The sequence below is a fragment of the Ranitomeya imitator genome, chromosome 2, assembly GCF_032444005.1.
Source record: "Ranitomeya imitator isolate aRanImi1 chromosome 2, aRanImi1.pri, whole genome shotgun sequence".
Classification (NCBI taxonomy): Eukaryota; Metazoa; Chordata; class Amphibia; order Anura; family Dendrobatidae; genus Ranitomeya; species Ranitomeya imitator.
This window is the reverse complement of record NC_091283.1, coordinates 102075570-102099286: the sequence shown is the minus strand read 5'-3', so window position 1 is coordinate 102099286 and position 23717 is coordinate 102075570. Positions and strand designations below refer to the sequence as shown.

Here is a 23717-nt window from a genome sequence, read left to right as displayed (position 1 = left end):
CGCGACTTGGCGAAAGCACCCGTGAGAGTGCTGTTTGTCTGAAGAGGTGGGTGTGCCGCTTTTGGTCGACAGCACTGCCACTGGGTCCCTCATAGTACACTAAACTGTCTCTGGCGGTGGTGGTGCGCACCCAACGTCAGACACACTGTTGTAACATGAGGGGCCCTGGGCCTCTACCGCTATCCACAAGAGAGTTCACCCACCCCCAGGTCAAACATTGCTCTGCCACTTCCACAATTATCTCTCACACTTCCACCAATGTTTAGACTATGCGCTGACATCCTTCCATTCCTGCCACTGACAATACCATTGTGTTGACATGTATAATGGTACTTAACATAGTCAGGGGCAGTGTCCTCTATTTACCAAAGTAAAAACTTTGCGCCAAATTAGTAGGTCAGAAACAACGCAGAGGATCCCACCCCTGTACCTAAAGATTGCACCCTTTAGTGTTTTCGCTGGATTTTAATGTGAGACATTCACATTTATGTATTGTTTTGGACTACTAACTGGCAGACACTCATTACAATCATCCTCCGCTGACCAGGCCACTGCTGGCCGTGTTCACCTGGAACCAATTTAAAATTGCCTACAGCCATCTGATATTATGTTAGGCCTTCGATGCCTGTCTGCAGTCACTCCTTCCACTAGGCCTCCACTGACCACACCACTGCTGCCCGTGTACCCCTGGAACCAATTTAAAATTGCCTACAGCCATCTGTTATTATGTTAGGCCTTCGATGCCTGTCTGCGGTCACTCCTTCCACTAGGCCTCCACTGATCACACCACTGCTGCCCGTGTACCCCTGGAACCAATTTAAAATTGCCTACAGCCATCTGATATTATGTTAGGCCTTCGATGCCTGTCTGCGGTCACTCCTTCCACTAGGCCTCCACTGACCACACCACTGCTGCCCGTGTACCCCTGGAACCAATTTAAAATTGCCTACAGCCAGCCCAATTTTTTTATGTTAGGCCTTCGAAGCCTGTCTGCGATCCGTTCTTTCTACTACTACTACACTGACCAGGCCACTGCTGCCCGTGTTCCCCTGGAACCAATTTAAAATTGCCTACAGCCATCTGTTATTATGTTAGGCCTTCGATGCCTGTCTGCGGTCACTCCTTCCACTAGGCCTCTACTGACCACACCACTGCTGCCCGTGTACCCCTGGAACCAATTTAAAATTGCCTACAGCCATCTGTTATTATGTTAGGCCTTTGATGCCTGTTTGCGATCCGTTCTTTCTACTACTACTACACTGACCAGGCCACTGCTGCCCGTGTTCCCCTGGAACCAATTTAAAATTGCCTACAGCCATCTGTTATTATGTTAGGCCTTCGATGCCTGTCTGCGGTCACTCCTTCCACTAGGCCTCCACTGACCACACCACTGCTGCCTGTGTACCCCTGGAACCAATTTAAAATTGCCTACAGCCATCTGTTATTATGTTAGGCCTTCGATGCCTGTTTGCGGTCACTCCTTCCACTAGGCCTTCACTGACCACACCACTGCTGCCCTTGTACCCCTGGAACCAATTTAACATTGCCAACAGCCAGCCCAATTTTTTTATGTTAGGCCTTCGAAGCCTGTCTGCGGTCCGTTCTTTCTACTACTACTACACTGACCAGGCCACTGCTGCCCGTGTTCCCCTGGAACCAATTTAAAATTGCCTACAGCCATCTGTTATTATGTTAGGCCTTCGATGCCTGTTTGCGGTCACTCCTTCCAGCAGGCCTCCACTGACCACACCACTGCTGCCCGTGTACCCCTGGAACCAATTTAACATTGCCAACAGCCAGCCCAATTTTTTTATGTTAGGCCTTCGAAGCCTGTCTGCGGTCCGTTCTTTCTACTACTACTACACTGACCAGGCCACTGCTGCCCGTGTTCCCCTGGAACCAATTTAAAATTGCCTACAGCCATCTGTTATTATGTTAGGCCTTCGATGCCTGTCTGCGGTCAAAATTCCCTGTGCACGCTACACAGCAAGATTGTGACCCTGCTGAAAGTCAGGTTCCTCTTCCCGCATACCATACCACCTTACACGGGGACAAAGAGGAAGGTGCAGATGAAAGTGCAGGTTCGTTCATCAGGTGGGGGGAGGAATACTAGTTGGTGACGTCACTGGCACAGGGCCTCTCATAGTATGCAAAAGTGTTGCTGCCGGTGGGAGGCGCCCCCGCCGTGCAAACACACCGCTGTACTTTGAGGGGCCCTGTGCCAGTGCCAATGCCAACTAGTGGGCCCCCCTGCTTGCTCAGAATCACAGCACTTGCAAAGTTGAAATACTTACCTCTCCCTGCTCCACTGCCGTGACGTGTTCCAGATTTCCTGGGCCCACTAATTACTTGAACCAGCCCTACCCCCCACAACTTTAGCCAAATGACCACCAATTTCAAATGCCTTCAAATTATTATAAGCTAAATTACGATTGACAAGCTTCAGTAACAAGAATCGATGTTTTTGCCATTAAAATGGGCAGTGTAGATGTTTTCCTGGCCTCCACTCACTGCCGACTATGCTCCCCCATTGACTTGCATTGGGTTTCGTGTTTCGGGCGATACCCGACTTTTCGCGATAATCGACCGATTCCACTCGACTCGACTTCTAAGATAGTCGGGTTTCGCGAAACACGGCTCGACTTCAAAAAGGTCAAGGTCGCTAAACCCTATCAAAGAGTATTCAAAGTTTGCCATTACTAAATTATTGAGATATATGATAGTTGGTGACTAAAAGGCTATGTGCACACGTTGCGGATTAGCCTTAGGAATTTCTGGTGCGGATTCTGCCTCTTCTGGCAGAAAACGCACCTGCGGATTTGTCGCGTTTTTTGTGCGGTTCCACAGCGTTTTTGTGCGTTTTTTTCTGCGTTTTTTTGCAGATTTGTTGCGCTTTTTACCTTTGCGGTTTTCTATAATGGAATGGGTACAAAAACACTGCAGATTCGCAAAAATAATAATAATAATAATAATAATAATAATTTTTATTTATATAGCGCCAACATATTCCGCAGCGCTTTACAAATTATAGAGGGGACTTGTACATACAATAGACATTACAGCATAACAGAAATACAGTTCAAAACAGATACCAAGAGGAGTGAGGGCCCTGCTCGTAAGCTTACAAACTATGAGGAAAAGGGGAGACACGAGAGGTGGATGGTAACAATTGCTATAGTTATTCGGACCAGCCATAGTGTAAGGCTTGGGTGTTCATGTAAAGCTGCATGAACCAGTTAATTAATTTTTTTTTTTTTTTTTTTTTTAATATAGGCCACACAGGGATCGTTAGGTTAATGCATTGAGGCGGTAGGCCAGTCTGAACAAATGAGTTTTTAGGGCACGCTTAAAACTGTGGGGATTGGGGATTAATCGTATTATCCTAGGTAGTGCATTCCAAAGAATCGGCGCAGCACGTGTAAAGTCTTGGAGACGGGAGTGGGAGGTTCTGATTATTGAGGATGCTAACCTGAGGTCATTAGCGGAGCGGAGGGCACGGGTAGGGTGGTAGACTGATACCAGGGAGGAGATGTAGGGTGGTGCTGAGCCATGGAGTGCTTTGTGGATGAGGGTAGTAGTTTTGTACTGGATTCTTGAGTGGATGGGTAACCAGTGTAATGACTGGCACAAGGTAGAGGCATCGGTGTAACGGTTGGTGAGGAATATGATCCTGGCAGCAGCATTCAGGACAGATTGGAGCGGGGAGAGTTTGGTAAGAGGGAGGCCGATTAGTAGAGAGTTACAATAGTCCAGACGAGAATGAATAAGTGAAACAGTAAGAGTTTTTGCAGAGTCGAAAGTAAGAAAAGGGCGAATTCTAGAAATGTTTTTGAGATGCAGGTAAGAAGAGCGAGCCAGTGATCGGATGTGGGGGGTGAATGAAAGGTCAGAATCAAGGATGACCCCAAGGCAGCGGGCATGTTGCTTTGGAGTAATGGTGGAACCGCACACGGAGATGGCAATGTCAGGCAAAGGTAGGTTAGTAGAGGGAGAAAACACGAGGAGTTCAGTTTTTGACAGGTTTAGTTTCAGATAGAGGGAGGACATGATGCTAGAGACAGCGGTAAGACAATCACTGGTGTTTTCTAATAAGGCAGGCGTGAGATCAGGAGAAGAAGTGTATAGTTGGGTGTCGTCAGCATAGAGATGGTACTGGAAGCCAAATCTACTGATTGTTTGTCCAATAGGGGCAGTATACAAAGAGAAGAGGAGGGGGCCTAGGACTGATCCTTGAGGAACCCCAACAGTAAGGGGAAGGTGAGAGGAGGAGGAACCAGCGAAACATACAGTGAAGGATCGGTCAGAGAGATAGGAGGAGAACCAGGAGAGAACGGTGTCCTTGAGGCCGATGGAGCGGAGCATAGTGAGGAGGAGCTGATGATCCACAGTGTCAAATGCTGCAGAGAGATCCAAGAGAATTAGCATGGAGTAGTGACCATTAGATTTAGCTGTTAGTAGGTCATTAGAGACTTTAGTGAGGGCAGTTTCAGTAGAGTGTAAAGAGCGGAAACCAGATTGAAGAGGGTCGAGAAGAGAGTTATCTGAGAGATAGCGGGTAAGACGGGAGTGGACCAGGCGTTCGAGGAGTTTAGAGATGAATGGAAGATTAGAGACAGGTCTATAATTAGCGGCACAGTTTTGGTCGAGGGATGGTTTTTTAAGTAATGGATGTATGATGGCATGCTTAAATGAGGAGGGAAAAATACCGGAAGTGAGGGAAAGGTTGAATATTTTTGTTAGGTGAGAGGTGACAGCCGGGGAAAGGGACTGGAGGAAATGTGACGGAATGGGGTCACTGGTGCAAGTGGTCGGGCGAGAAGATGCAAGGAGCCTGCTTACTTCTTCTTCTGTAACTGGTTCAAAGTCAGAGAGTGAACTAGATGCAGTGGGGGAGGGAGGACAGTGCATGGTATGAAGAGATTGGGAGATGATTTCCTGTCGAATATGGTCAATTTTTTCTTTGAAGTAATTGGCCAGATTGTCAGCACGGAGATCCGTGGTTGGGGCCTGCGCTCTTGGGTTGAGTAGGGACTGGAACGTGTCAAAGAGACGTTTAGGGTTATTGGACAGGGAGGTGATGAGGGTGTTGAAGTAGGTTTGTTTGGAGAGGTGAAGGGCAGAATTGTATGTCTTTAGCATGAACTTATAATGGATGAAATCTTCGGGTAGATTAGATTTTCTCCACAGACGTTCTGCGCACCTGGAGCACCGCTGCAGGAAACGTGTTTGCAGCGTGTGCCACGGTTGTTGCCGTCTGTGCCGAGTTGTTTTATGTATAGGAGGAGCAGCTTCATCCAGGGCACTTTGCAGGGTTTCATTGTAATGCTTCAGAGCAAAAGAAGTGACGTGCTACTTCTTTTAAACCGTAGCGTTTCCGCAGTTGATTTTACGCAAAGTGTGCACAGCATTTTTTTTTCTCATTGATTTACATTGTACTGTAAATCAATTGCGGATCTGCAGCGTTTCTGCACTGCAAAAAATGCTGCGGATCCGCAGAGAATCCGCAACGTGTGCACATACCCAAAAAATTATATGGAGTGAAGAGGAGAAGGAGGAGTTGGAGGCAGACACATTCATTCTGCTGCAAGTTCTCCTGAAACAACAGTTCTAGTTCTACATAGAACTTCATGAACCCCAAGAGCCATCTCCTATCTCAGTAATGAGAACGTCTGCATACATTGAAGACAGATTTAATCCCTGAATTGAAAATTTTGAGAATGAAAGATCAGATAAGAAAGAAAGATAAGCACATTTCTCTAATAAGATATGTATCACAAAGTTTCTTATTTTTATATGGGCTTTAATTTATGAAAAAAATAAAATAAAACGTCAGTCACCATAAGACGTGCTGTAATACAGTATGTTTCACGTCACAGAATAATGACACTTACAGAACTGCATTTCTTCCTAAGCCGACATTTCATTAGTGTATTCTAGTCTACTCTCTCATTTGGATAGGTTTAATATATGAATATAGGTTGAATCTCTTTGCCAGTTGGGAATTTTTGCGATAATTATGCAGAGTTTATATGATGATAGCTTGAGGTTAGTATGTCTCCAAGGAAAGCCACTGTGTATCTTCAGCTTAATGAGAATGTTAAACAAGGCAAGTGGATGCCATTTCATTGAGAACATGAGATTCTTAAAATGTATTTTCCATATATAGATGGAGGTATTGTACCAATATCAATTATGAACTAACAGTGATACACACAAAATATCAAGATGAATCACTTTCTAGCTGTGGAATATTTAGCATAATCATTGAAGGTACAGTTGTGGCATGTTAATTATGATTTATTCAGATTACCCAATGTGATGCATGATATTTGTTATGTATTGTAAGTAGTGATGAATGAACGTGCTCGGATAAGTTGTTATCCCATGTTCATGTGCTAGCCGAGCATCTTCGGTGTGCTTGAAAAATATGTTCGAGACCCCGCGGCCGCCGCTGCATGTCTCGTGGTTGTTAGACAGCCACAACACATGCAGGGATTTCCTAAGAAACAGGCAATCCCTGTATGTGTTGTGGCTGTCTAGCATAACGCCTTATCCCGTGCGTACGCGTAAGAGATCATCCGACCATTGCAAAGGACCAGAAATGGTAAATAAGACATAGTGATGATCCAAGGCCCATTGAAAGCATCAACATTTGGGTACAAAGTAATTAATATCGGCTATACAATCATCTTTGTGGTATATCTTCATTACATTTTATAATTATTTATCTGGAGACTGTCACTAAGTTGATGTTAATACTTATTATAACCCCAGATTCATCATGAAGTGTACTGCTGTGAACATGGTTGGACAGGCCCGCAAGAGCACCCGAAGATTTTCTGATGGGCCCATGCTCTATCCCAATAACATGTCCCTAACATGTGAGATACAATAGTGAAACAAAATTAAAATTAGATTGATTTCTTAGTGTGATTCATAAATAGCGTATTAGACATTACTTGACAATATAATAAAAGTGGATGTAGACATGTTCTGTATGAATGGAGAGTGTCACTCCCTCTGCCAGTCCAAGGACCCCCACTCTTATAATGGTTGTGATTGATTAACATTTCAGATTGATTTGTGAGATCCTTTGTGCAGTGGCTACTTCAGTAGTTTGTGACCTCCAGAAGGCAGCCTTGAAAACCTCCCCCTACCTTCTTTTATTAACCCAGTACCTCCTCTAACAAGTAGACCTGGAGCAACATCATGCATGCGTCACTCCACAAGGATGATGTTGGAGTTGGCACACTAATAAACAATGGAATAGTGGAATTGGAAATCCAAACAAGCAGGAGAAGGTTTGAAGGGCCACCTTTCAGTAGCCAAGGACTACTGTTATGACTAGAGGCAGACATAAGATTGGTACAATCTGTGTGGTCACACATGGGCCCAAGAGGTAAGGGGGGCCACTTAATGCTCCAAAGCAGGTGGAATTGTGCACTATCATGAGCTACTGGAGTGCAAAGGGCAAATATACTGTTTCCACCAATGGTCGGGATGCTCATCTCTAATTAATCTCAAAGGGTAATAACAGTCATGTTGGATATTTCCTGAAAAGTTTAGTGTGGCTTGCATTACATGAGGGTTTTTCCTTCAGGTTTTCAATGAATTTCACTATGTGCATTACAAATGTTTATTTTTACACAGTATGAAGTAAATTGTCACTTGTTTAATGTGTAGACTCTGCAACATTCACTTTTAGACTGAAATTGCACAAAGCCGTTTTCTAAGTCTTGGTAGGAGTCTAGAAAATGGAATCCCACTACACTGCTGAAAAAGACTTTTGGATTTTGTACCAAACTGCTTTTCTCTGATGATACCTGTCTGAAAGCACCGAAAGGTATATACATAAGGATTGAAGGGTCTACTTAATTGGGCCATTTATGGAAGCTGTCACTTACTGGCTATCAGGGTACTCTGCAGTGAGAGGGGTATATATATCCCCAGTCCCAGGCCTGGAATATATATATAAACCTCCTATCCGTCACTCCCAGGATCCTTCAGTAACACCAGAACAGTATGCTGCCAACAGTTCCTCGTTAAATATAAGCCCAGTCCATTAACCCCTCTGTGACCTTAGACGTACTATCCCGTCGAGGTGCCCTGGGCTTATCTGACCCTGGACGGGATAGTACGTCATAGCCGATCGGCCGCGCTCACGGGCGGAGCGCGGCCGATCGCGGCCGGGTGTCAGCTGCTTATCGCAGCTGACATCCGGCACTATGTGCCAGGAGCGGTCACGGACCGCCCCCGGCACATTAACCCCTGGCACACCGCGATCAAAGATGATCGCGATGTGCCGGCGGTGCAGGGAAGCAACGCAGGGAGGGGGCTCCCTGCGGGCTTCCCTGAGCCCCCCGCAGCAACGCGATGTGATCGCGTTGCTGCGAGGGTCTCCTCACCTCCCTCCCTGCTCGAGCCCCGGATCCAAGATGGCCGCGGATCCGGGTCCTGCAGGGAGGGAGGTGGCTTCACAGAGCCTGCTTAGAGCAGGCACTGTGAAGGCTGCAGCGCTGCATGTCAGATCAGTGATCTGACAGAGTGCTGTGCAAACTGTCAGATCACTGATCTGTGATGTCCCCCCCTGGGACAAAGTAAAAAAGTTAAAAAAAAATTTTCCAAATGTGTAAAAAAAATAAAAAAAAAAATTCCAAAATAATGAAAAAAAAAAAAAATATTATTCCCATAAATACATTTCTTCATCTAAATAAAAAAAAACCGATAAAAGTACACATATTTAGTATCGCCGCGTCCGTAACGACCCGACCTATAAAACTGTCCCACTAGTTAACCCCTTCAGTAAACACCGTAAGAAAAAAAAAAAAAAACGAGGCAAAAAACAACGCTTTATTATCATACCGCCGAACAAAAAGTGGAATAACACGCGATCAAAAGGACAGATATAAATAACCATGGTACCGCTGAAAGCGTCATATTGTCCCGCAAAAAAAGAGCCGCCACACAGCATCATCAGCAAAAAAATAAAAAAGTTATAGTCCTGAGAATAAAGCGATGCAAAAATAATTATTTTTTCTGTAAAATAGTTTTTATCGTATAAAAGCACCAAACCATAAAAAAATGATATAAATGAGGTATCGCTGTAATCGTACTGACCCGAAGAATAAAACTGATTTATCAATTTTACCAAACGCGGAACGGTATAAACGCCTCCCCCAATAGAAATTCATGAATAGCTGGCTTTTGGTCATTCTTCCTCACAAAAATCGGAATAAAAAGCGATAAAAAAATGTCACGTGCCCAAAAATGTTTTCAATAAAAACGTCAACTCGTCCCGCAAAAAACAAGACCTCACATGACTCTGTGGACCAAAATATGGAAAAATTATAGCTCTCAAAATGTGGTATTGCAAAAAATATTTTTTGCAATAAAAAGGGTCTTTCAGTGTGTGACGGCTGCCAATCATAAAAATCCGCTAAAAAACTCGCTATAAAAGTAAATCAAACCCCCCTTCATCACCCCCTTAGTTAGGGAAAAATAAAAAAAAATGTATTTATTTCCATTTTCCCATTAGGGCTAGGGTTAGGGCTAGGATTAGGGTTAGGGTTAGGGCTAGGGTTAGGGCTAGGGTTAGGGCTAGGGCTAGGGTTAGGGCTAGGGTTAGGGCTAGGTTTAGGGCTAGGGTTAGGGCTAGGGTTGGGGTTAGGGTTAGGGCTAGGGCTAGGGTTAGGGTTAGGGCTAGGGTTAGGGTTAGGGCTAGGGTTAGGGCTAGGGTTAGGGCTAGGGTTAGGGCTAGGGTTAGGGTTAGGGCTAGGGTTAGGGCTAGGGTTAGAGTTAGGGTTAGGGTTAGGGTTAGGGCTAGGGTTAGGGCTAGGGTTAGGGTTAGGGTTAGGGTTGGGGCTACAGTTAGGGTTGGGGCTAAAGTTAGGGTTAGGGTTTAGATTACATTTACAGTTGGGAATAGGGTTGGGATTAGGGATAGGGGTGTGTCAGGGTTAGAGGTGTGGTTAGGGTTACCGTTGGAATTAGGGTTAGGGGTGTGTTTAGATTAGGGTTTCAGTTATAATTGGGGGGTTTCCACTGTTTCGGCACATCAGGGGCTCTCCAAACACGACATGGCGTCCGATCTCAATTCCAGCCAATTCTGCGTTGAAAAAGTAATACAGTGCTCCTTCCCTTCCGAGCTCTCCTGTGTGCCCAAACAGGGGTTTACCCCAACATATGGGGTATCAGCGTACTCAGGACAAATTGGACAACAACTTTTGTGGACCAATTTCTCCTGTTACCCTTGGGAAAATACAAAACTGGGGGCTAAAAAATAATTTTTGTGGGAAAACAAAAAGATTTTTTATTTTCACGGCTCTGCGTTATAAACTGTAGTGAAACACTTGGGGGTTCAAAGTTCTCACAACACATCTAGATAAGTTCATTGAGGGGTCTAGTTTCCAATATGGGGTCACTTGTGGGGGGTTTCTACTGTTTAGGTACATTAGGGGCTCTGCAAACGCAATGTGACGCCTGCAGTCCAATCCATCTAAGTCTGCATTCCAAATGATGCTCCTTCCCTTCCGAGCCCTCCCATGCGCCCAAACGGTGGTTCCCCCCCACATATCGGGTATCAGCGTACTCAGGACAAATTGGACAACAACATTTAGGGTCCAATTTCTCCTGCTAACCTTGGAAAAATACAAAACTGGGGGCTAAAATATAATTTTTGTGGAAAAAAAATATTTTTTATTTGCATGGCTTTGCGTTATAAACTGTAGTGAAATACTTGGGGGTTCAAAGCTCTCACAACACATCAAGATGAGTTCCTTAGGGGGTCTACTTTCCAAAATGGTGTCACTTGTGGGGGGTTTCTACTGTTTAGGTACATTAGGGGCTCTGCAAACGCAATGTGACGCCTGCAGACCATTCCATCTAAGTCTGCATTCCAAATGGCGCTCCTTCCCTTCCGAACCCTCCCATGCGCCCAAACGGTGGTTCCCCCCCACATATGGGGTATCAGCGTACTCAGGACAAATTGGACAACAACTTTTGGGGTCCAATTTCTCCTGTTACCCTAGGGAAAATACAAAACTGGGGGCTAAAAAATAATTTTTGTGGGAAAAAAATTTTGTTTTATTTTTATGGCTCTGCATTATAAACTTCTGTGAAGCCCTTGGTGGGTCAAAGTGCTCACCACACATCCAGATAAGTTCCTTAGGGGGTCTACTTTCCAAAATGGTGTCACTTGTGGGGGGTTTCAATGTTTAGGCACATCAGTGGCTCTCCAAACGCAACATGGCGTCCCATCTCAATTCCTGTCAATTTTGCATTGAAAAGTCAAACTGCGCTCCTTCCCTTCCGAGCTCTCCCATGCGCCCAAACAGTGGTTTACTGCCACATATGGGGTATCAGCGTACTCAGGACAAATTGGACAACAACTTTTGAGGTCCAATTTCTTCTCTTACCCTTGGAAAAATAAAAAATTGGGGGCAAAAATATAATTTTTGTGAAAAAATATGATTTTTTATTTTTACGGTTCTGCATTATAAACTTCTGTGAAGCACTTGGTGGGTCAAAGTGCTCACCACACCTCTAGATAAGTTCCTTAGGGGGTCTACTTTCCAAAATGGTGTCACTTGTGGGGGGTTTCAATGTTTAGGCACATAAGTGGCTCTCCAAACGCAACATGGCGTCCCATCTCAATTTCTGTCAATTTTGCATTGAAAAGTCAAACTGCGCTCCTTCCCTTCCGAGCTCTCCCATGCGCCCAAACAGTGGTTTACTGCCACATATGGGGTATCAGCGTACTCAGGACAAATTGGACAACAACTTTTGAGGTCCAATTTCTTCTCTTACCCTTGGAAAAATAAAAAATTGGGGGCAAAAATATAATTTTTGTGAAAAAATATGATTTTTTATTTTTACGGTTCTGCATTATAAACTTCTGTGAAGCACTTGGTGGGTCAAAGTGCTCACCACACATCCAGATAAGTTCCTTAGGGGGTCTACTTTCCAAAATGGTGTCACTTGTGGGGGGTTTCAATGTTTAGGCACATCAGTGGCTCTCCAAACGCAACATGGCGTCCCATCTCAATTTCTGTCAATTTTGCATTGAAAAGTCAAACTGCGCTCCTTCCCTTCCGAGCTCTCCCATGCGCCCAAACAGTGGTTTACTGCCACATATGGGGTATCAGCGTACTCAGGACAAATTGGACAACAACTTTTGAGGTCCAATTTCTTCTCTTACCCTTGGAAAAATAAAAAATTGGGGGCAAAAATATAATTTTTGTGAAAAAATATGATTTTTTATTTTTACGGTTCTGCATTATAAACTTCTGTGAAGCACTTGGTGGGTCAAAGTGCTCACCACACATCCAGATAAGTTCCTTAGGGGGTCTACTTTCCAAAATGGTGTCACTTGTGGGGGGTTTCAATGTTTAGGCACATCAGTGGCTCTCCAAACGCAACATGGCGTCCCATCTCAATTCCTGTCAATTTTGCATTGAAAAGTCAAATAGCGCTCCTTCCCTTCCGAGCTCTCCCATGCGCCCAAACAGTGGTTTACTGCCACATATGGGGTATCAGCGTACTCAGGACAAATTGGACAACAACTTTTTGGGTCCAATTTCTCCTGTTACCCTTGGTAAAATAAAACAAATTGGAGCTGAAGTAAATTTTTTGTGTAAAAAAGTTAAATGTTCATTTTTATTTAAACATTCCAAAAATTCCTATTAAACACCTGAAGGGTTAATAAACTTCTTGAATGTGGTTTTGAGCACCTTGAGGGGTGCAGTTTTTAGAATGGTGTCACACTTGGGCATTTTCTATCATATAGACCCCTCAAAATGACTTCAAATGAGACGTGGTCCCTAAAAAAAAATGGTGTTGTAAAAATGAGAAATTGCTGGTCAACTTTTAACCCTTATAACTCCCTAACAAAAAAAAAATTGGTTCCAAAATTATGCTGATGTAAAGGAGACATGTGGGAAATGTTACTTATTAAGTATTTTGTGTGACATATCTCTGTGATTTAATTGCATAAAAATTCAAAGTTTGAAAATTGCGAAATTTTCAAAATTTTCGCCAAATTTCCGTTTTTTTCACAAATAAACGCAGGTACTATCAAAGAAATTTTACCACTATCATGAATTACAATATGTCACAAGAAAACAATGTCAGAATCACCAGGATCCGTTGAAGCGTTTCGGAGTTATAACCTCATAAAGGGACAGTGGTCAGAATTGTAAAAATTGGCCTGGTCATTAACGTGCAAACCACCCTTGGGGGTAAAGGGGTTAACAAGCTTATATAGGGTCAGAAACCAAACTCAGGTAGCGTACAAGTACGGACTCATCGACATGGGAAATCGGGTTTTGAGATAAAAGAGCAGCCCAAGATTAATTGATATTTTAATTTCTGAAAGGCGCACTACATACTACAAATATATACAGAGTAATATACAGATATTACAGCCAGAAGTACAGATAAAAGTATGGTACAGGTTAGGGATAGCAGTTAGCTGTATGTGTCATGTTACCATTTCTTACCACGTGTGGATGGAGTGAAGCTCTCGTATCCACAGGTACCTTTTTAGCTTCTGGTCTGTCCCCACACGCGACATGACGTGACTTCCATGGCAGAACAATGGCAAAGGCTAAAGGTGTGTAGCTAGCTTTTAACCCCTAGCTTGCCCCCCTCCATTGACCACCTTGTTGAAATAATTCCCAATATCTAGGATGGGTCATAACTTCCCAGGGGCTAGTCCAAACGGGACGACTGATGTCTCAACTGGTTCATTGGGGCTGGACCGATATGGAGAGCCCAAACATGGGTCAGCTAAGTGGTTCTGGAGAGCCAGTCTTGATAGCTTGGTATCCAGGACAGCTAGAGAAATATGAGACGCAGTGGTGTGTGCGGAGGACTCCCAGGGTTCTTGTGGTGTATTGGACTTAACCCTGAGATGCATGATACTCTCATAATTCATCTCTAGGTGTCAGTGCCCAATTGTCTAGAGCTTTCCCTTGATGTGGGCCGCCTTGCACAAAAGACAGCAAGAGATCCCAGCTCTGCTCCTCCTTGCCTTCATTAACACCTGGGGTCTAATTCTCTGGCCAAATGGTAAAGTTCTGTTCTTTTGGGAATTGTGTACTTATCCCAAGGGTGGGCGGCCACTTCAGGAGTGGGAAGGGAGATCTCTAGATACTCTATCGGGCCTGAATTAATAAATCCAAAATGGAGTCTTCCTCGTCCCTCACAGAAACAGGTCTCAGCATCTCAGTAAAGTTACATATCATAGAAAAATCCTCCTTGGAATTTACTTAGTTTTCATGCACATAGTCATATTTTCAGTCCGAGTGCTATCCGTCAAAAAATCGTATTGCAATGGGGCAGTGCCGATGAACTTTTTTTTTTCACTGACTGAATCTGCATGTGAAAGAAATCACAGCATGCATGATTTTCCTCCAAAAATCAGATGATACTCATCTATTCAAGTTTATGGGTACAAGAAAAAAGTTGGATGCCACCGTGTAGCCTCCAATTTTTACTGATACATAGAAATTCTGTAACATAGGAAACTGTGAATGATTAATAGCCGCTAGTGTAGAAAAGCAGATTGTACACAGATGACAAGAGAGAAAAAATTCTTCACACTTGTCTGTATGAAACCCTAAACGATTTTTTATACGGTTGTGTGCACAAACCTAAAAAGGAAGGTATCATCAAAAAATGACCTTTTGTTTAATCAGGTGCTACATGCATTTTTTAAATAATTTTGACAATTTTTTTTTTTCATATCATGAATGATCTTTATTAAAAAGCAAAATTAGTAAAATTTCAATTTTGAAAATGGTCACAGCTGTTTTTTAGACTCATACTTCCTGCCCTTTCCAACAGTGTTTTCAGTAGATTTAAGGAAATCCATTGTTGAAATAATTTGCTCATGAGTTGCAAGTAGAGTGAGCATGCATTTACAGCCCATCTGCCCGACTCCCTGCTCCACACCGACTGCTTGCCTCCTCTTTCACTGACAAGTCACATATTGACAGGTCACTCATGTTTCAGAGACACAGGAGGCAGGCAGCGAGTGGGGAGTCAGAAAGGCAGTAAAGCTGCAAGTGCAGTGTCCATCCCACTGTACTTGCAACTCATTAGCATACAATTTGAACAATAGATTTCTCTAACACAGCAAAACAGATTTCTAAAAGAAAGGTGTGTATTTAATCACCATGAAAACATCTTTACATGCATGCCATTAGTTGGAGGTATACCCCAATTACAGGATGTCTTTAAATGCAAAAGATAGGGTCAGAGTCTGACCATTGTGGCTAATGTCCATGTGCTGTTTCCTGAAACAATAGTAAATTACAGTCTAAAAAAATCCTCAGTGGACATTGTGAAAATTGCAAGATGTCATTTTTTTTAATACAAATTGCAATATGGAAAAAAAAACATTTAACAAAAATAAAAAAAAATCCTTCAACACAAAAACTTGATTTAACCCCTTAGCGACCGCCGATACGCCTTTTAACGGCGGCCGCTAAGGGTACTTAAACCACAGCGCCGCTAATTAACGGCGCTGTGGAAAAAGTGAATAGCGCCCCCCAGAGTCGGATTTTCTCCGGGGTCTCGGCTGTCGGGGGTAGCCGAGACCCCAGAGAACATGATTCAGGGTTTTTTTTACCCACCCCGCATTTGCGATCGCCGGTAATTAACCGTTTACCAGCGATCGCAAAAAAAAAAAAAAAAGCGATCTCTTTTTAATTTTTCTGTCCTCCGATGTGATCGCACATCGGAGGACAGAGAAAAGGGGTCCCAGGTAGCCCCCCAATACTTACCTGTCACCCCCGGTGCTCCTCGTGGCTCCCTGTGGGCGCCGCCATCTTCAAAATGGCGGGTGCATGCGCAGTGCTCCCGCCGGCCGGCCCCGCGAGAATCTTTGGGGTCTCGGTTGCCGGGGGTAGCCGAGACCCCAAAGAGCATGATCGGGTCGGTTTTACCGACCCCTGTTTTGCGATCGCCGGTAATTAACTGTTTACCGGCGACCGCAAAAAAAAAAAAAAAAGTAAAGTGTAATTCTCTGTCCTCTGATGTGATCGCACATCAGAGGACAGAGGAATAGGGGGATTCGGGGACCCTATCATACTCACCTGTGTCCCTGGATCCTCCTGCTGCTCCTCCTGACCGCCGGCAAAAGAAAATGGCGGGCGCATGCGCAGTGTGCCCGCCATCTGTCTCCATCTGCTGGCCGGCAGGAGAACAGCAGTTGGGGCTAAAGTTAGGGTTAGGGCGAGGGTTAGGGCTAGGGTTAGGGTTAGGGCTAGGGTTAGGGCTAGGGTTAAGGTTAGGGCTAGGGTTAGGGCTAGGGTTGGGGCTAAATTTAGGGTTAGGGCTAAATTTAGGGTTAGGGTTGGGGCTAAATTTAGGGTTAGGGTTGGGGCTAAATTTAGGGTTAGGCTTCTTTCACACTTACGTCGGTACGGGGCCGTCGCAATACGTCGGCCCAACATACCGACGCACGTTGTGAAAATTGTGCACAACGTGGGCAGCAGCTGTAGTTTTTCAACGCATCCGCTGCCCAATCTATGTCCTGGGGAGGAGGGGGCGGAGTTACGGCCACGCATGCGCGGTCAGAAATGGCGGATGCGACGTACAAAAAAACGTTTCATTGAATGTTTTTTTGTGCCAACGGTCCGCCAAAACACAACTGATCCAGTGCACGATGGACGCGACGTGTGGCCATCCATCACGATCCGTCGGCAATACAAGTCTATGGGCAAAAAACGCATCCTGCGGGCACATTTGCAGGATCCGTTTCTTGTCCAAAACTACGGATTACGACGGAATGCCAAACGACGCAAGTGTGAAAGTAGCCTTAGGGCTAGGGTTAGGGTTGGGGCTAAAGTTAGGGCTAGGGTTGGGGCTAAAGTTAGGGTTAGAGTTGGGATTAGGGTTAGGGTTTGGATTAGGGTTGGTATTAGGGTTAGGGTTGGCATTAGGGTTACGCTTGGTTAGGTTTGGGATTAGTGTTAAGGTTAGGGTTGTGATTAGGGGTGTATTGGGATTAGGGTTAGGTTTGAGGTTAGGGTTGAGATTAGGATTAGGGGTGTGTTGGATTTAGGGTTTTGATTAGGGTTATGGTTAGGGTTGACATTAGGGTTGTTTTGGGGTAAGGGTTGTGATTATGGTTAGGGTTAGTGATTAGGATTATGGATCAGGTTGGGATTAGGGTTAGAGGTGTGTTGGGGTTAGGGTTGGAGCTAGAATTGGGGGGTTTCCACTGTTTAGGTACATCAGGGGGTCTCCAAACACGACAGCCAATTTTGCACTCAAAAAGTCAAATGGTGCTCCCTCCCTTCTGAGCTCTGCCGTGCGCCCAAACAGTGGGTTACCCCCACATATGGGGCACCAGCGTACTCGGGATAAATTGGACAACAACTTTAGTGTTCCAATTTCTCCTGTTACACTTGTGAAAATAAAAACTTGGGGGCTACAATATCTTTTTTGTGAAAAAAAAAATATATATATATATTTTTTTTATGACTCTGCATTATAAACTTCTGTGAAGCACTTGGGCATTCAAAGTTCTCACCACACATCTAGATAAGTTCCTTGGGGGGGTCTAGTTTCCAAAACGGGGTCACTTGTGGGGGGTTACTACAGTGTAGGTACATCAGGGGCTCTGCAATCGCAACATAATGCACACAGACCATTGTATCAAAGTCTGCATTCCAAAAAGGCGCTCCTTCCCTTCCGAGCTCTGCCGTGCGCCCAGTGGTTTACCCCCACATATGGCGCATCAGCGTACTCGGGATAAATTGGACAACAACTATTGCAGTCCAATTTCTCCTGTTACTCTTGTGAAAATAAAAACTTGGGGGCTACAATATCTTTTTTGTGGAAAAAAAAAATATTTTTTATTTTCACGACTCTGCATTCTAAACTTCTGTGAAGCACTTGGGCATTCAAAGTTCTCACCACACATCTAGATAAGTTCCTTGGGGGGTCTAGTTTCCAAAATGGGGTCACTTGTGGAGGTTTTCTACTGGTTAGGTACATCAGGGGCTCTGCAAACGCAACATAATGCCCGCAGACCATTCTATCAAAGTCTGCATTCCAAAACGGCGCTCCTTCCTTCCGAGCTCTGTCGTGCGCCCAAACAGTGGTTTAACCCCACATATGGGGTACCAGCATACTCAGGACAAATTGGACAACAACTTTTGGGGTCCAATTTCTCTTGTTACCCTTGTGAAAATAAAAACTTGGGGGCTAAAAAATCTTTTTTGTGGAAAAAAAAAATATTTTTTATTTTTACGACTCTGCATTATAAATTTCTGTGAAGCACTTGGGCATTCAAAGTTCTCACCACACATCTAGATAAGTTCCTTAAGGGGTCTAGTTTCCAAAATTTTGTCACTTGTGGGGGGTTTCCACTGTTTAGGCACATCAGGGGCTCTCCAAACTCGACATGGCGTCCAATCTCAATTCCAGCCAATTCTACATTGAAAAAATAAAACGGCACTCCTTCTCTTCCAAGCTCTGCGGTGCGCCCTAACAGTGGTTTACCCCCACATATTGGGTATCATCATACTCAGGAGAAATTGCACAACAACTTTTGTGGTCTAATTTCTCCTGTTACCCTTGTGAAAATAAAAATTTGTGGGCAAAAACATCATTTTTGTAGAAAAAATGCAATTTTTTTTTTTCACGGCTCTACATTATAAACTTCTGTGAAGCACATGGGGGTTCAAAGTGCTCACCACACATCTAGATAAGTTCCTTAAGGGGTCTAGTTTCCAAAATGGGGTCACTTGTGGGGAGTTTCCACTGTTTAGGCACATCAGGGGCTCTATAAATGTGACATGGCGTCCAATCTCAATTCCAGCCAATTCTGCATTGAAAAAGTCAAACGGCGCTCCTTCACTTCTAAATTCTGCGGTGCGCCCAAAAAGTGGTTTACCCCCACATATGGGGTATTGGCGTATTCAGGAGAAATTGCAAAACAAAATTTATGGTTACATTTCTGTTTTTACACTTGTGAAAATAAAAAAAATGGTTCTGAATTAAGATGTTTGCAAAAAAAAGTTAAATGTTCATTTTTTCCTTCCACATTGTTTCAGTTCCTGTGAAGGACGTAAAGGGTTAATAAACTTCTTGAATGTGGTTTTGAGAACCTTGAGGGGTGTAGTTTTTAGAATGGTGTCACACTTGGGTATTTTCTATCATATAGACCCCTCAAAATGACTTCAAATGTGATGTGGTCCCTTAGAAAAAATGGTGTTGTAAAAATGAGAAATTGCTGGTCAACTTTTAACCCTTATAACTCCCTAACAAAAAAAAAATTTGTTTCCAAAATTGTGCTGATGTAAAGTAGACATGTGGGAAATGTTATTTATTAACTATTTTTCGTGACATATCTCTCTGATTTAAGGGCATAAAAACACAAAGTTTGAAAACTGCAAAATTTTAAAAATTTTCGCCATATTTCCGTTTTTTTCATGAATAATCGCAAGTAATATCGAAGAATTGTTACCACTAACATGAAGTACAATATGTCACGAAAAAACAATCTCAGAATCAGCGGGATCCGTTGAAACGTTCCAGAGTTATAACCTCATAAAGTGACAGTGGTCAGAATTGCAAAAATTGGCTCGGTCATTAAGTACCAAATTGGCTCTGTCACTAAGGGGTTAAACAATTGGTGATTTTTAGATTATAGATTCCCTTTATAAAAACAGTTAAAACACAACTTGGGAATACAAGTCTAAAACTTGTAAAATGTATGATTATGCTGTAAAGTAAAGTTAGTCCTACGAGTACAATCTCAATTAATAATCACTTATGATAGTTTTTCATTTTTCTAATGAAAAGTGTAACCTACAATATATTTCATTATAGAATTAATTGTCTTTTTTCAACCCGTACAGAAATTCCACATATTGTATGAAGGTATCCATGTCGTTGACGGTGGCGGAACATGAGGCGGGACTTTGTTACAACAGCAGAATACGATATATAGAAAAAGCTGAAGTCACCAAAACAAAAGTGATTTCATGTCCCGATATTGATGACTACAGGATACCGAATCAAAGCACTGAAGTCGCATGGTATAAGGTATATAAAAAAAAGCTGTATTTCATTACTAGATTACCTTGTCACAGGGAGATAATGTCAAGAAATACAGAAACCTACCATCAAACTTCCGAAACTGCAGAAGGAAAAATTAAAATTTATAATAAATGTAATAATATATGGCAGCTATTCAAATGAATGGCTGATCATGTAATAAATCATCAGCCTGAGTCAGCTAGAATGAGATGCTTGATGTGGACTCTTCCCTCTGGCTTATAGAATGAGACAATGGGAATACCCCTTGTAACTCACTGGCACACTGCAACATAGTACAATAAATGTCTGATTGCATATAGTGTCATGACTCTGTTGTCTGATGTCACGGGACCAGGCCCCTAACATTCGGAGTGCCTTAGCTCGCTCTGTGACCCGGATTACTTCTGATGGTGAAGATGCCAGGGCCACGTACCTTGCCTTACTCCTTAATCCGCCCTCGGTCTGCACCCTTGCCCCATCCAGGGAAGATGGGAGTAGTAGTGTACCGTACTACACCAACCTAACAAGATAGTAACAAAAAATGCCAAACATATGCATATAACAGAGGAGTGCACAGGGAGTGGAGGGTGGGGTTAAACCAAAATAGGAGAAAAAAGGGAATTATCTCACTCAAAACCTAGCAACAGTCTCAGACAAATCCACCAAACGCCTTCTCAAATTACAACCACCTACAACCTCCAGCTATGCAGCATAAGCTTCTTCTGACAATGAGTGCTAGCCAGGGCCCAGGTTATATAGGAGATGGGAGTGGCTAACAGTGCACAGCTGAGCCCTAATGCAGGAAAGCTTCCAAGAGCGCTCTACTGAGCAGATTCATCCCTACACTTCTAAAAGAAACCTGCACCGTTTAATATGAAGGTGAAGTGCTTCTAATTTGTGCAGGAGTAGGAGAGATCAGACACTGCGGTCTTCTGGCTCCTTTCTATCACGGTAAACCCGTGACATATAGCTTATATAAGGTGAGGCTTTGCACTTATCTAATCTATGCAACTGATGGTTTGGATAGGAATATCTGTCTCAATGAAGCGTTATCAAGTGGTTTTTAAAAAGTGGAATGGGAATTATGGAAATATTATATAGCAACAAGCTGTTTATTACATCAGCAGCATTGTGGGTGAGATTCTACAAAATCTTACACACACACTGCTTTATATAGAAAGGGTAAAAGGGATACAAGGGGAAGGAAATAAGAAGCTTTTTGGCAATGAAATCTGCAGCGTTTTTTTTTCCACTAAAGTTTTCCATTTGGATTTTTCTTTTGAGGAAATTTCCTGTCTATAATTAATTTAAATATCTCCAAATCAGTTCTTTTCTTTTCATGATTTTTTTTGTACCAGACTGTTAAACAGGCAATCTATCATGCAGCAATGTTGCTGAAGTAGCTATTATGATGAAGAGCTGATCAGTCATACACTCCCTGACAGAAGTTATGTCGCCTATCCATGTTATTTAAATAAAAGCTTTTAACCGGACGTTAAATTCATCCATCGGTTGTATAAATTATTCTTTTGAAATCTGAAACCCACCAAAATGTGGTTTAGGTTAAGAAAATAAATTGGCATCAATGCAGAAATATTGATCAGTTAATGGACACAGAATGGTCAGATTATGGCAAGACAAAAGTTTTGTCGCCTGGTCATATAATGCACCCAATCCTAGTTTACATCCTCACCTGTGCTCAGTAAATGATCAGTAAATTAGTGTGTGTGTGTGTGTGTGTGTGTGTGTGTGTGTGTGTAAAAAGAAACCCTGCACCCCAGACCACTTGAACTGCAACTTGAGCTCTGACAACATGCCAAAAATCCACCCTGCAACCAAAGTCTGGATTATCAAGAAGCTGGAGACCAGATCCACTGCAGAGGTGGCTGGCACCTTTAATGTGTCTCAGCGTCAAGTACAAAGAATTAAAAAAAGATTTGAAGAGACTGGAGATGTGTTTGACAAGCCCAGGACCTGCAGACTCCGCAAGACAACTGATCAGGAGGAACGTTTGTTGGTTAGAAAATCCAAAGCAAGCCCCTCCAACAGGCCTGGCCACCTCAAGCCCCTGTGTCAACTAGAACAGTTTGTAGGATTCTGTCTTGAAATGGCCTGCATGGTCGAATCAGTGCCCAGAAGCCAGCACTAAACAAAAGGCAAATAAAAAACCGTGTGGCATTTGCAAAGTCCCACAGCCTGCTATACAGATGGACGCTGGAAAAATGGCAGAAGTTGGATTTCTCTGATGAATCTTCAGTAGAATTACACCACAGCAGCCGCAAATACTGCAGGAGACCTACTGGAGCCTGAATGGATCCAAAACACACCCAGAAAACTGTTAAATTTGGTGATGGAAAGATCATGGTCAGGGGTTACATTCAGTATAGGGGTGTGCGAAACATTTTCAAGGTGGAATGCAACATCAATAGCCTAAAATATCAAGAAGTATTAGCTACCTCTTCTATTCCAAATTATAAAAGGAGTCAAATTCTGCAGGATGCTGCTTCATCTCATTTATCCATTGTTAGGGTTGGCAGAACGCACCGAGTATAAATATATGGTATAATAGGTGCGTTCGCAACCCGGGGTCCACCGTGCAGGAACGGAACCTGCTGCTAGCAATTAGCGGCGCTATATGGCGGTATTAGCGAACTCTGTTACTTCACAGAATCACTAGGATAGGGAGACGCTGTGCCCTGTTAACCTCACAGAGGAACACAGCTACCAAACAGAGCAAAACTGTGGTCATGCAGTCAGCATAGCACACAAACAACTCCTCACCGTAGGTGCCGGTATTCTAGGGACTTATTTCAGCCAAGACCTGAATCCAAACAAACAAAACTCCTCACCGGAGGTGCCGGTACGGTATTCTAGGGGCTTATTTCAGCCAACCCTGACCACATGCAAACATGACCACACAGTAGCAAGGCTCAAAACATAGGTTGATACAAGCGCACGGCCATGCGGCCATGCAAACCTTTTAGAGCTGTAGCAGACAAGGAGCTTCTTGGTGGTCCAATAGGAGCTGTTACAGGACCTGAGCATGTGACCCCAGACCTGGGGGTCATCCTGTGGGCATGTTCAGTATGGGAAAAGCGGGACTTAGTCCCAGAAAGACCTGCTCACTGCTGAACATTGCTGGCTACAATGTCAGAGCCTGGAAGGGCAGTAGTAACCAGTCATCCAGTATCAGCCTGAGCCAGACGCTGGGACCGACGTCTCCACCTACCAGGCTCCACTGGAGGAGAATGGGAGACCGCAGCAGACATGGTTCGAGATTCCCCCTGTGCAGCGGCGGGAACTTGACACCTAACATTACCCCCCTCTTAGGGCCCCCCCTCCTTGGACCTCGCTACGCTCGAAGCCAGCAATAAGCTGCGGAGCTCGAATGTGTTCATCAGGCAACTCGACACCTAACATCCATCTCTGCAACAAAGTTCCTCCAGGCAAAAAAGATCAAGGTGCTCAAGGACTGGCCAGCCCAGTCACCAGACATGAACATCATTGAGCATGCTTGGGGTAGGATGAAAGAGGAAGCTTGGAAGACAAAACAAAGAATCTAGATGAACTCTGGGAGGCATGTAAAACTGCATTCTTTGCTATTCATGATGACTTCATTAATAAATTGTATGAATCATTGTTGAACCGCATGGATGCAGTCC

At 43.7% G+C, this 23717-nt stretch overlaps 1 protein-coding gene across 1 annotated transcript in view; it reads left to right on the top strand.

Annotated features, from left to right (window-relative positions):
• The window catches only part of IL1RAPL2 (interleukin 1 receptor accessory protein like 2), a 1239912-nt gene that overhangs the window by 558591 nt on the left and 657604 nt on the right, over positions 1-23717 (top strand). Inside the window, exon 4 of the mRNA XM_069747077.1 lies at positions 19875-20061. Within this exon, the coding sequence (XP_069603178.1) occupies positions 19875-20061 (187 nt within the window). The remainder of the gene's footprint in view (positions 1-19874; positions 20062-23717) is intronic.